This window comes from Hyaena hyaena, unplaced genomic scaffold, assembly GCF_003009895.1.
Source record: "Hyaena hyaena isolate Hyena2069 unplaced genomic scaffold, ASM300989v1 scaffold_117, whole genome shotgun sequence".
NCBI lineage: Eukaryota > Metazoa > Chordata > Mammalia > Carnivora > Hyaenidae > Hyaena > Hyaena hyaena.
The window spans coordinates 2,920,314-2,934,351 of record NW_024080749.1 but is presented as its reverse complement, the minus strand read 5'-3'; the positions used below and the strand labels follow the sequence as shown (position 1 = coordinate 2,934,351).

The 14,038-nt window shown below is 42.2% G+C and overlaps 1 protein-coding gene across 2 annotated transcripts in view; it reads right to left on the bottom strand.

Annotated features, from left to right (window-relative positions):
• NYAP2 (neuronal tyrosine-phosphorylated phosphoinositide-3-kinase adaptor 2) overlaps positions 1–14,038 on the bottom strand; it is a 182,861-nt gene that overhangs the window by 93,035 nt on the left and 75,788 nt on the right. For both annotated transcript variants that reach the window (XM_039236817.1, XM_039236819.1), the window contains one exon: positions 10,565–11,659. In XM_039236817.1, coding sequence (XP_039092748.1) covers positions 10,565–11,659 — 1,095 coding nt within the window. The remainder of the gene's footprint in view (positions 1–10,564; positions 11,660–14,038) is intronic.

The window sequence follows — 14,038 nt, the reverse complement described above, 5'->3', positions numbered from 1 at the left end:
CTAAAATGCAATAGACATTCTTTTAAATGGGACACATAAGAGCAAAAGCGACAAATTCAGCATTTGACATAGGTCATTTTTGATGGAATGACTATATTGATTTCAGTGTGGAATTTTCTAAGTCATAGGATCTGATTTTTTTTCTTTACGTAATGGTCAAACATTTCTCATAAGTCTTTTGTTTCCTTGAGTATAATAGCCCTCTCAAGTCACTATGCCTATTAATTCAACAAGTTCAATAAATACTTACTGTGTACCAACTTTGAGAAAAATTGTATTGGGCTGAGGGCTACCTTCAGTAAAATGATGAAAAGGTATGGCCCTGGCCCCCCTTTGGCCATACGTCTTAATGGGAATAAGAAAAAAAGCTCACGATTTGTCAGAATAAGACACATACTGTTACAGAACTACAAAGTGCTCCCAGAGTTTGAAAGAGATTACTTGCAGACAACAGCATAAGAAAAACTCTGTGAAGAAGTAGGCAGGCTCTAAGCAGAGATTCAAGGATTAGACTTTGTTTTATGGACTTACTGGGAAGGCCTTCCAGCAAGAAAGAACAACATCAGACAGACCGTCCCCCAGGGAGGAAAAGGATCATTTTTTGAGGGATCTACACATCATCCAGGAATCCACAGATGCATCAGACAACAGAGCCAGAAAAGACACACGGTTTTAGCACCTAACATTTTTGTTTGAAAAGTGAGAAAACTAAGGCATTAAGAGATGAACTGACTTATCCAAAGTCTCAAAGCTATTTAATGGTTCAGCCAAGATGGAAACCATCTCTTGTGACATCCAGTTCCTGCCCGAGCCTTCTGGATCATATTTAATTAGGAGGTAAGACAAATGTAGGGTCCACAGGCACACTTTTACTCCTACCTAATATTTTATTATTTATAGATGTCAAGGTGTTGAAAATATAGAATGTTAGATACAAATCAGAAATTGGATTTCCTGTTTGAGTTAATTCAATGGGAGGAAAAGAAATCAATCCTACTATATTAATACAGACTAAGGGAATCTTGATTTTTCTTTTGTTTTGTTTTCTTTTCTTTTCTAAATAGACTGGTGTAGCTTTATTTCCGAATTGGAATGTTTCTGCATTTTACAAATCTAAAACAGGGAGGGTTCTTCTTAATGGAGAAGATTGTTGATTAAATTGCCAACAAGAAATTGCACTTAAAGATTCAGCAGCTGGAGAATATAAACACAGAGGATAAACACGTCTGCCTGCATCAATCAAAGACAGTTGCAGGCTACCCCCCGGAAAGGTGAGCCATTATTTATGAAATTATGTCTTCTTCAGTGATTCTATGTTGCAATCCAAGAAGAAACTGAATGAGGGAAACAGACAATGTCATGGTCCCAATTAACCAAGAAGCCACACGCATTTGCAGAATCGAGGGATTTTACTTACACTCTTTTAACCTCATCATCTTGAAAAGAAATTTCTTTAGCTTTAGAAAATGGTAATAATTAAGTAGGTCAGTATGTTCTTGGCGAACTGTGGTTTTCTTTTTTTTTTTTCATTTTAATTTTAAAGAGAAGGGTCTGATTCTGTCATCTGTACATTAACATGAATCTAAAGAGAAAAGAAGTGATGCAAAGATGTATGTTGCATAGGGCTCTTTAGGAGTGTTTGTTTTACTAGATCAGTTTCTAGTGATGCCAGGGCCCTCACAGCCTTTGAGCATTGGCTGGGGTTTTTGATCTAGAGGTTACTTTTTCTCTTGAGGTAGCTGCAGGCAATCAAACTATGACCTAATCATGGACAAGAAGCAAGAAGCTGAGGACAAAAGCCCTGATACCTGGAGGCAGAATCATCTAGTTGGTGGCTCGGTGTTGAAAATCTCATGGACCAAAGAAATATGCACATACATTCTTAAGTTATACTTAGACGCACTGAGATGATCATTCACATCTTCTTGGCCAAGTCATTTAGGTGATTATGGGGCCCACTGGGCAGACCACATGTCCTCCCTCAGGGGCAGCTTAGAAGCCTACAGTACAGAAGAGCCCATTGCAGTGACTAGGCTCTTCCAAAGTGAGGGTCACCTGGGTGACTCAGTCGGTTAAGCATCTGATTTCGGTTAAGGTCATAATCTCATGGTTCATGGGTTTGAGCCTGCATCGGCTCTGTGCTCACAGCTAGCTCAGAGCCTGGAGCCTGCTTTGGATTCTGTATCTCCCTCTCTCTCTGACCCTCCTCTGCTCACACTGTCTCTCTCTCTCTCAGAAATGAATAAAAAACATTAAAAAAAATAAATAAAAAACAAAGTGAATTCTGGAGGGTGCTGAAAAGGTTTTCTGACTCCCTCTTAAACTGATGACAACTGTTAAGTCATACATACCATTTAGCAGCACATCGAGCTTTCTCTTACTAAGCTGGTATCTGTGGGAGCAATAACACTATAAGTCATTAGAGATTTGATGACAACTGCTATATTTTAATGGCAATAGGGAGGGGAAAGAAATTGGAGATGCTGGTCAAGGGTACATAAAGTATCATTAAAATCAGAAACTCTGGAGCCGAAAACCCTCCCCCAAAAAAAAAAAACTGGATTCAAGTCCCAGATTTACTCCATATGTGACTCGGAGCAAGCCATGCCCCAGTTTCTCCTATCTTGAAAATGGCAGTCTTAATATCACCTGCTTCTGAGCATATCAGTAAGGATGGAATACATGTAAGATGCTTAGAATAGTGTCTCGCATAGAGTAAATATGTAAAACACATGCTACCACGATCACAGAAGCATTCTCAAGGAAAAGGTTGGATGCCACACACATTCCCCAGGTCCTCACCACTCGCTTCTTTGATGCATCCCACTGTGGACATAGTTCTTGAAATCCGGTCTTGAAATCGTTCCTGAGACAAATCTGTTTGAGGCAGAGGCATTTTCCAAGAACTTCGCCACCTCATTCCCCCATTACCACTGTCATCTTTGAAGCCTGGGATCCTCCACCCCGTCATGACAGCTAGACCTCCTCATTGCTCTCATAATGTTTTCTTTCCCTGTCTTTCCAGGGAAGACTTCTGTTCTGTAATATTATTGTCTTATATTGACTAGACCATGTGATTAGGTGCCCTTTCTGGGAAGCACACCCTTGCTCTGGGTCGAATTTCCATATGGTGGTCCTACTCTGCTCTGGCTAGCCCTCCCCCTTAGGTGGCCTGGAACCATCTAGGCAGACCCCTGCGATAGGACTTCTACGGGCCTGAGTTCTCCTGCCCATCTGACTAATAATACCAGCTCCTGCCTGAAGTAGCTCTTACTGGTGTTTCTCAAACTGAAGTGCAGAGGAATTCTGATAAAGAAAATGGCAAAGGCCTGGCATGAGCAACATGGAGGTTCTAAGAACTAGAATGGACGATTTTTAGAGATTGCCTGTCCCATACCCCACTATGAAACTCCCAAGGTCTCTGGGAGAATCCAGACATTGCAAAAATGGATTTCCCCACCGATCCATCCAGATGACCTTGACTGTCTTCTTTGCAAACTGCCAACTAATTCACAGCTTACTCAAGGAAAGGAAAACAATATTCACTCATTTCAAGCTCTCCCCTCTCTCTTCCTTCTCTTACATAAATTATGTTTTTGACTTTGTTGTATGAAAACAGTGCTTTATAGGTTTCTCTAGCATATAAGTAAAGGGTATTGCTAATTTTAGCCATATATTCTTGAATTATCTTTGGAGAGCAGGATTTTTGGGGATTTCATTAAAAAGTCAACATCTCAGGCCCAACCTCCAGAGTTTCTCACTGAGTAAGTCTATAATAAGGCCCAAGAATCTGTGTTCTTTTTTTACATGTATGTATTATCTTGAGAAAGAGAAAGAGCAGGTGTGCACACGTGCTCGCCCACTCATGAGCAAGCAGGGGAGGGGCAGATGGAGAGGGAGAAAAAAATCTCAAGCAGACTCCTCGCTGTTAGTGCAGAGCCCAACATGAGGTTCGATCTCATGAACTGTGATATCATGACCTGAGCTGAAACTAAAAGTCAAATGCTTAACCGACTGAGCCACCCAAGCATGCCAGGAATCTGTGTTTGTGACAACACTCAGGTGAATATGATGCAGGAGGTTCTTGGACCACTCGCCTAAGCTTTCTATGTCTTTACCTACGTACTTGGAACAACTCAAGTACCTTCTCTGAAGCCTGAGCAGGTCATCATGGTCTTGGCTCAAGTGCATCATTATAACTCAGGTCCTGGCTCAATTTCCCCTCTAAGCAGCTGGAAGGAGACTTGCTGGGGCAGAAAATAGTCTGGAGCCAAGGCGTGGGACTCTGGGTGAAAGGAGGGGTGTAACCAACAAACAGCAGGAAAGGGACCTGACAAGGGTCATGTCTTTATTTAAGAAGTTTAATGAAACTTTTAAGCTTTGGCCTTTCCAGTCCTTCTGGAATATTCTGAGATAATCTTCAGGTGTTCTGAGTGCAACTCAAATCCCAAATGCCTTTGAAGAATCCAAGATTTCTACAAGTTCTAGCTGGAACTCTGGCCAGGTGGCTCCAAGTTACCGTGCATCCAGAAGTTCAGGCCAAAGTCGCAGGCTGAGGGCTCATCCATTCCCACAGCAAGTGAGAGACCCAGACACATGGATTCTCTTCTCCACCATCCCCTCTGGCTTCTCAATACTTGTTTCTGCCCTAGCCTCTCTCTTCAGCCCCTTCTTTCACAGGAATGAAAAGGAGGAATTATAAAGCCCTGAATTATTTTACTTTCTGAATTTTACAGAAAATATTGTTAACTGACCAAACCAGATGTGTAGGTCCTTCTAAAATAACTAACATTCATTTCAGGTTTCCTAGGACAGCTTAGTTCTTGGGAAGTCAGTATTCTTACCAGCTTAGATAGGAGTCCAAGATTTTCATTAAAGATGTAGTAAATCAATTAAGTGGCCTTTCCACTAAAGGTCACACACTTACATTGGATGAGAGGCTCCTAAGACAAGGTTATGTACCTGTTTCTTGGCCTACAAGTGATTAATGGTGTGACTGGACAATAGGGAAAGAGTTGAAGGATAATAGAAGAAGTCGAGGGAGGGGAAGAGAGCCTATTTACATCAATAAAACTATCTGAAAGAAAGGTAGGAAGCAGGAAAACCACAAGAAACAGACATACAAATTGAAGTAAATTTAAATGATACAGCAGTAGAAAGTTAGTCAGAGCTACAAATTCAAAATAGCCCCTGAAGACATCCTAGTAATAATTAAGCTATCAATACCGTGTCACTGTTATTACAAATGGCCCAGGACAATGATAGTCACTACTGTGTGAGGTGTCTCTTGTTCAGGTCACCTTGCTAGACACTTTAAGTGCATTAGCACACAGTAGGCATACAATGATGATCACCACAATGACCCTGAATCATAAAGATAGTTGCATTATGTTAGCATACCCTTCCTTTTTTCTGAAAAGCGGTATAATATATAAATACAGAAATATATTTTAAAATATTGCCTTCCAAACTCATTTTTTAATTTAAAATTCTTCTTGAAAAAAAATTTTAACGTTTATTTATTTTTGAGAGACAGAGAAAGACAGAGCATGAGCAGGGGAGGGGCAGAGAGAGAGAAGGAGACACAGAATTTGAAGCAGACTCCAGGCCCTGAGCTGTCAGTGCAGAGCCCGATGCGGGGCTCGAATCCACAGACTGCGAGATCATGACCTGAGCTGAAGTCGGACGCTTAACCAACTGAGCCACCCAGATGCTCCAATTTAAAATTCTTTTAAAAACTAAATTAGTAAGAGTAGGTTGGAAAAGTTGCTTCACTAGCAATGCTCAATATTTTAGCATCATTGTACCTCAGATAACTTATGAAAGGAGAAAGGTGTGTGTGTGTGTGTGTGTGTGTGTGTGTGTGTGCGCGTGTGCGTGATAAGAAAGAGAATGGAAAGGCAGAGGTTGAATCTGATTCCTAAGTTTATTTCATCAGACTCATAAGATCCATTTATATTTATAATTGTAAAAATATAAAAATATGTAAAATATAAAAATTGTAAAAATATAAAATACAATGTAAAAAATTATAAAAATATAAAGTCTTAAATGGGAATATTTTTAAGAAGCTGAAGGATGAGATGTCACAGTAGAAAACTGTGCATCTCTGTTAATGTGGAATATTGTTGTGCATAATAAAACTCTTCAGCAAAGCCAACTCACCATTTTGGGTTTCTTTTGATTTTCTAGTAGTGATACCAGATGAGTGGGCCTACATCTTTGTTTTTCTTTTTTTTTTTTTTTAATTTTTTTTATGTTTTATTTATTTCTAGGAGAGAGAGAGAGACAGCGCGAGCAGGGGAGGGTCAGAGAGAGAGGGAGTCACAGACTGAAACAGGCTCCAGGCTCTGAGCTGGCAGTCAGCACAGAGCCCGACGCGGGGCCCGAACCCACGAACCGCGAGATCATGACCTGAGCGAAAGTCGGACGCTTAACCGACTAAGCCACCCAGGCGCCCCTGTTTTTCTTTGCTCCTTCTTTAGGCCCGCTATATCTCTGTGCCCTTCAGTGGTCTCTATGTGTACCTTCGCAGGTGCTTCATATATTGGTGCCTGTATTGGCTTACGTGTCCATCTCACCCCACGTGTGCATTTCTTTTGTATCTTTCTTGGTGTCTTAGTCTCTGAATTAGTCACTTTGCTTTTTTATGTTTCTAATTTCTCCTTCAGTGTTCTATTAACGTCTCTCCACTTATACCTTTTCTATCTCATCCTCTCCCTCAGGTGTATTATAGAATTTAATCATATTCTTCATTGCACCTTGAATGTATTTATAGGAACATATATTCACGCATTTGTACTAAAGGTAGGCAAAACCATTCGTTTAAGAATATTACTTGTTTTTTAAATGTTTATTTATTTGTTTTTGTGAGGTGGGAGGGACTGAGAGATAGGGAGAGACAGAATCCTAAGCAGGTTCCCAGCTGTCAGGGCAAAGTCCAATGCAGGGCTTGATCCCACAAACCATGAGATCATGACCTGAACCAAAATCAAGTCAGACACTCAACCAACTGAGCCACCCAAGTGCACCTCTAGAAATATTTCCTTTTTTTTATGGTTTATTTATTTATTTTGAGAGAGAGAGAGACAGAGACAGTGCTCAGGGGAGGGGAAGAGAGAACGGAGGTCAGAGAGTCTAAAGCAGGCTCCATCCTCCATCAGAGCCTGACGTGGGGCTCGATCTCATGAAGTGTGAGATCATGACCTGAGCTGAAATCAAGGGTCAGGCGCTTAACCAACTGAGTCATCCAGGCGCCTCCCCCCAAATATTTTTTATTTGAAGAGAAAAATATTCTAAATACTATTATGATGAATACTCTAAATTCACTGTAAACATATCTGTACTTCACCTACTTCTCATATAGACAAAAATTTACAGCAAGAAAATACAAATGAATCACTTCTTACATGCCTCAGAGACTCCATCTCTCTGCACAAAATTAAGAAATATTAATAATAACCAATTGAAATAAAATGTATGATGGTGCAAGAGACTATTAAGTGTCCTCATATATAACTAAACAACATTACAATGTCCCATCAACCAAGGGAAAAAACTTCCTAGAACAATTAATACCAAGGCCACATTTAGAAAATCATGCAGTAAAATGGAATTGGTTCATAGTCCACCACTATCACCTTATTTTATCCCCTTCCTATTGTTCAATCCCTGTCAACAGTTTGAAATCTTTTAAGATATGAAAGTAATAAGTTAGGTGTATCTTTATAGGTTATTAAAATAAGAGTTGAAGGCATATATTTTATGTGACATGGATTTTTAAATTAAAACAGAAATAATAAATTTGCTTTGAATTGATTATTAGAAAATTATCCAAATCGGCACTTCCCAGTAAAGCCAGAGGGTATGGAGGAATAGAATTACCAGCCTTAACTTTATTCCTTAAATGTAAAAAACAAAAACTATTTGAGATTTAGGAGCCATGAATGTTCTACTACTTCATATCATTGAGTCTGTCCCTATGGTGTCAGTAAGTGTCTATAAATCCTCTCTGACAAGAGTAAAGGAGAGAGTTGCTCCACTGAATATACTACAGCCGTGATTATAGGTTAATTCTCAATTATCAACAATTTTGAATCTACTCTTTGAATTACAGAGAGATTCTGAGAGCCACAATGATTATTTTAGCATCTGATAGTGTCTATTTTCTTCTGCAGTGAAAAGTAAATAATATTAGATTACTCCTTGCACTATCTTCATTTTTCTTCCTTTCCCTTCACATAAAGTAAGATATTGGAGTTAATGTAACACAAGACATGTCCTTTCTCCGAAGAGCTGATACATGGTTAACAGCACACAGGAAGCGATTCAATCTTCAGATCCCAAAAAGCTATAAAGAGACTGGATCATTTTTCCATGTAGAAGCTTTGTTTTACAAGCACACAAAGCTTGTTTTGGACTCGAATGGAGAAGTCTGCGACATATAGCACGTAGACGAATTCTAACAGATGGATATTTCTTGAAATAACCTCATTAGTTAATCATTTCTTTTACATATACTTTTTCTAGCTAATTGACATAGCTGCCGGATGGAGGTGTGAAGGATCCTCCAAAGAAAGTGGTAGGTAAGGAGAAAATCCAATAATTTCACCAATTCTAGGATGAAATGCCCATTAATTTCACACTAACCAGTACATGTTTTGAACGCCAAACCTTTTTCTTTCATTTTTTTCTCCAACTCATTCCAAAAATCTTAACTGATCTTTGCTTAAACCAAATTACTCATCTAGAAGAAACTTTAAACTTTAATACATTATTTTTGTCAGGGTTTACCAAATTTGCCACTATTGACACTGGAGACCAGATCATCTCTTTCCATCAGCTTTTAAGTGGCATCTCTGGCCTCTACCTTGGTATCTGTCGTGCTTCCAGTTGCGGCAATTGAAAATGTCTCCAGATACTGCCAACAGGCCCTGGGGGCCAAATTGTTCTTACTGAGAACCACTATTTAATTTTTTGTTTGTTTTATTTGAGAAAGAGAGAGCATGAGTGGGGAAGAGGGATAAAATTTTAAGCAGGCTCCAAGCTGGCTCAGTGCTGATGCTGATGCAGGACCAGATTCTATGACCCTGGAATCATGACCTGAGCTGAAATCAAGGGTTAGATCTTCAACCGACTGAGCCACCCAAGTGCCCCAAGAACCCCTATTTTAGAAATAGATTGCTCCTTATTTTTATATTATTATTTTTAATTTTTCAATCTTTATTTTTGAGAGAGCGAGAGACAGAATGTGAGAAGCGGAGGAACAGAGAGAGAGGGAGACACAGAATCCAAAGTAGGCTCCAGGCTCTGAGCTGTCAGCAAAGAGCCGGATGTGGGGCTCAAACTAACAAACCACAAGGTCACGACCTGAGCAGAAGTCAGATGCTTAACTGACTGAGCCACCCAGGCGCCCCAAGATTCCTCCTTATTTTTAAATCAATTTAACATTAATTTTAGGGGTGTCAGGGTGGCTCAGTCAGGTTGAGAGTCTGACTTTAGCTCAGGTCATGAAGTTGAGGTTTGTGAGTTTGAACCCTGCCTCAGGCTCTGCGCTGAGCCTGCTTGGGATTCTCTCTCTTCCTCTCTGTCTGTCCTTCCCTCGCTCTCTTGCTCTCTCTTTCTCTCTCAAAATGAATAAACTTAAAAAAATTAAAAAATAATTTTAAAAAATATTTTAATGTATGCCTGTATGCGTTTAACTTCAGACACGTCTAATAGATTAGAAATTTTTGCCCTTCAGTCAGGTAAATGAAATGATTGAGGAGGGAGGGGATTACTTAAGCAGTAACATTTACATAAATCCCTCTGGGTAAACAAGCAGAAAAAAACCAGGATAAGTGGCTTCTAACTACCTATGAATATTAATTATTCTGAGAAGTGCCATCACCATCTTCATCATCAGAAGTATCGATTTTTTTTTTCCTGAACTCAATGTGATTGTGGGAGAGGATAAATAAAATCCTGTGTGGGGGTGATCTGAGATGAAAATGATTACTTAATTACCAGGTTAGGTACCTAAGGCATTTTTAAGCCAGGGAAAGCAGTGTAATTTCATGAAACGGACACTGAGGAAAGTGATCTGTTTACTTTGTCAGACTTTCCCAGAGCCTCTGTAACACTTTAGATTTTATGCTTCATCGTGTAAAACGGCATTCTTCTGTTTCATAGCACCTCTTCCGCTATGCCCCTTGTGGCTTGGAGTGCATCCAGGACGCACTATGTCCTTTAACACCCCACGAGTTAAATAAGCTGCTTTGAATTTTTTTTTAATGTTTATTTCTGAGAGAGAGACAGAGTGCAAGCAGGAGAGGGGCAGAGAGAGAGGGAGACACAGAATCCGAAGCAGGCTCCAGGCTCTGAGCTGTCAGCCCTGAGCCCCAGGAGGAGCTGAACTCATGATGAACCCTGAGGTCGTGACCTGAGCCCAAGTAATGACCGACCCCCCAGGCGCCCCCACTTTGGAATTTCAGCCGGAAGGACGGAAGGCCCCGCCCTAGGAGCTTCATCTGCACCCCCGGGGCTTCGCTTTATGTTTATGGGAACACGGGCTCTGCACACTTACTCTCTGCGGGGTCCTTAGACCTGCGGCCGCTGGACGACTTGCGCAGCAGGCTCCGGCCCGACGTGAAGAGGCTGGTCAGCTCCTCCAGGGGGCTGGTGGGGGTCCTGGAGCGGGAGGCGCCCGGCGCGGGGCCGTAGGTGTTCACCGCGGCGTTGACCATCTTGGCCCCGTCCTGCGACACCGGCCTGGCGCTCGAATGGGCCCCCGCTGGGGAGCTCCGGGGCAGGCCGCCCGGGTGCACCGCGTCGTAGGGCGGGGGCCGCTTGAGGCTGAGCGGGGTCAGGGAGCGCCCCATGCTGACCGGCGACGGCGAGGCCGAGTGGCTCTTCGGGTAGCCGTGCGGGGACTGCGTCCGGTACAGGGTGGACGGCGGGGGCGGGGAGGAGGACAGCGCGGAGGCCGCGGGCGCGGGGCCCAGGGCGGCCGCCTGGTCTTTGTCCAGCTTGGGGTGGCCGGACGCGTGGGAGGGCAGTGAGGACGGCGACGCGCCCGCCTGCTGCTTCATGTAAGACACGTTTTCCAGCACGGGCAGCTTGGTGACCTCTAGCGGGGTGAGCGGAGACTCGTCAGAATTGGGGGAGCACTGCACCGGCGCGGGGGGGAACACCAGCAGCGGGGGTCTGTGGGAGAGCAGGTTGGGGAAGGGCGGGGGGATGTCACAGAGCAAACCCTTTGGAGTACATGGCACTGAGGACTTGGCGAAGTCCGCGTCAGGCACCGTGGGAGTAGCACACTGCGAAGAGCAGCTGTGATGGTCAAGGTCACATTTGGGGTCTTGGCCCAAGTCGTCGAAGATGGGGTATTTCATCTCCTCGTAGACCGCCTCGCTCTGGTCATCGTCCTCCTTCCTGAAGTCTCGGAGGATGTTGCCCACCATCTCGATGTACACGGGCTCCTCCTCCTCGGGGTCCCCCGCGGGGCTGCTGACCTGGGACAGGGAGGGGTCCCGCGGGAGCGACGTCCTCCGAGGCCCGTGCTTCTTGATGTACGTTTCATCGAAAGAGGTGCTCAGCTGAGTGTTCGGGTTCCGTTTGGGTTTGGGAGGAGGGATCTTCTTTGAATATTCATCACTGTGGGGTCTCGGTTTGGCAGACACTACCAAAGAGAAACGAAAAAGAAAAAAACAAAAACAGAAAAATAAAATATATGAGTACAATAGGAAAGCCTTCAAAAATGACTTGTACTTGGGTTGACTGCTATGAATTAAAAAAAAAAAAAAAGTAATGTTTCTTTATATTTGGGAGAGACAAATTACACACACACAAAAGAGTGTGAGAGCCCGAGAAAGGCAGAGAGAGAGACAGAGGGAGACACAGAATCCAAAGTAGGCTCCAGGCTCTAAGCTGTCAGCCCAGAGCCCCATGTAGGGCTCGAGCTCTGGACCTCGAGATTATGACCTGAGCCTATATCATAAGTATAACCTAGTAAACCATCCAGACGTCCCTACTGCCATGAACTTTAAGTTGGGGTGGGACATGGTAATTGGCTTCATTTCTAGTTTGAGGCTTAGACTAAAATTAAAAAAAAAAAAACATGTCAAGCACTTTTATATGTAGGAAACCCTGATGATAGAACAGTAATAATATTTGTCTTCAAACTCATATTAATAATCTGACACTGACAAATGCATTAACCTGAGCAATTCATCCCTCCGCCTTAGAATTTCTAAATAAAAACCTTGAGATGAAATATGTTCCATAAAAACAACCATAAACTTCATAAAGATAAACCTCTAAGAATTAAGTGAGAAACTCAGGGCGGAAAAATCAAGTTTCTTTTTAGCACAAATGGTCTCGCAAATACCATGGGATTTGAACCCTTTTAATGTCGTGGCTATTGCACATGATCGCATCTTGCTATCATTTAGGATAAAAATGTCCCAGCCTGCTAGGCTTAATCTGCCTTGGTTCAGATAAATAACTTCTATGCAGATGGGTCTGATACTTCAGGGGAAATTGATGTGAAAATCTTAGGAGGCTAGACAAGTTAATTTCTAAATCTCCAGGTATTCTTGGTTATGGTGTATTTGTCTGTTTCTGTGCATGAGATCTCTTTTGATATCCCAAATGCTGTCTTGGAATGAATTTATTAGCTATGTTCCACTGGCACATCAGAAACCCCCCGAGCGTCTTTCCAGAAAATAAACCAGAGAATGCTGTGTAAGCTTCAAGAATAACTTTTGGAGGGGCGCCTGGGTGGCTCAGTGGGTTGGGTGTCCAACTTCGGCTCAGGTCATGATCTCACGGTTCGTGGGTTCGAGCCCCGCATCAGGCTCTGTGCTGATGGCTAGCTCAGAGCCTGAGCCTGTTTCAGAGTCTGTGTCTCCCTCTCTCTCTGACCCTCCTCTCCTCACGCGGTCTCTCTCTCTCTCTCTCAGAAATAAATAAAACATTAAAAAAATGTTTAAAAAATTTTTAAAAAAAGAATAACTTTTGGAAACTCACCACAGTTTTTTGTACTGGTGCACTCACCAGTCTGCTCTTGTAAGGAAACATAAGCTCTGACACTGTACAGTGGGGTGAATCAGGCTGGCGACATGCTTGTGACTGAAGTCGATTATTTAGCATGCAGGGAAGATACTGGCATCTTGTTATTATCTCATTATCTCATTGTGTTGATATATGATTACAATGATTATTATTATTATGCAGTGTGGCAGAATGCGCTTACTGGTGGCAAATGGTAGCATATAACGTAAGGTGACAGAATAGCTTATAGGTGTAAAACTATTGCGAAACTAACAGGCTCCCCTACAATTTGCAGCCTTAAGTGGGGAGGGGTCTCAAGGCACATTTCAGGAAACACCTGAGATCATCCTTGCTTTTGTCAGTGAGCAAATTATGACCCAGGAGCTTTGCTAAAACTGACTAAAGGAGAAGCGAGTGCTTAAAGATTAGTTAGTAGGCTGCTCTACACATCAACCATGGCTTCAGAGAAAGGAAGCCCATCAAATATTCTGGAAGTGGTTATGTCTCTCACTTTTCTGGGTCATTCTACTTACAAATATTCTACTCTTCTGTGCCCCTAATGTTGTTTGTACTCACTACAATCAACTATCTTTTTGAAGGGAAGTTTCTTAACATATCTGGGCTTCTCCTTTAACTCATATCAGGAAAAACTCGATGATTCTTTCCAGGGGGTTATAGCAGTAGGGTCTTTTAGTGCCCAAAAGGAAAAGCCTAGAGCCATAATGGGGTGAAAAATACCTAGACAATTCTTTAGGAGGGACTCAAAGTGGACCAGTAACTCCTCTCTGTATCTCCTACTGGTCATAATTTTTACTGGTTTTAAATTCTACTCTGTATGTTAATTTTCAAGAATTCAAAAACTCATCAGATTATATATAAAAATCTGAGCCCAATGCATAAGGTGAAATTATACATAATTGAATAAAGTTGACTTAGTACTGGAGGGACACTGAGTTAAGACATAGAAGAACAAGAGTATCCAGACTATTCTTCTGAAGCTTGTTTC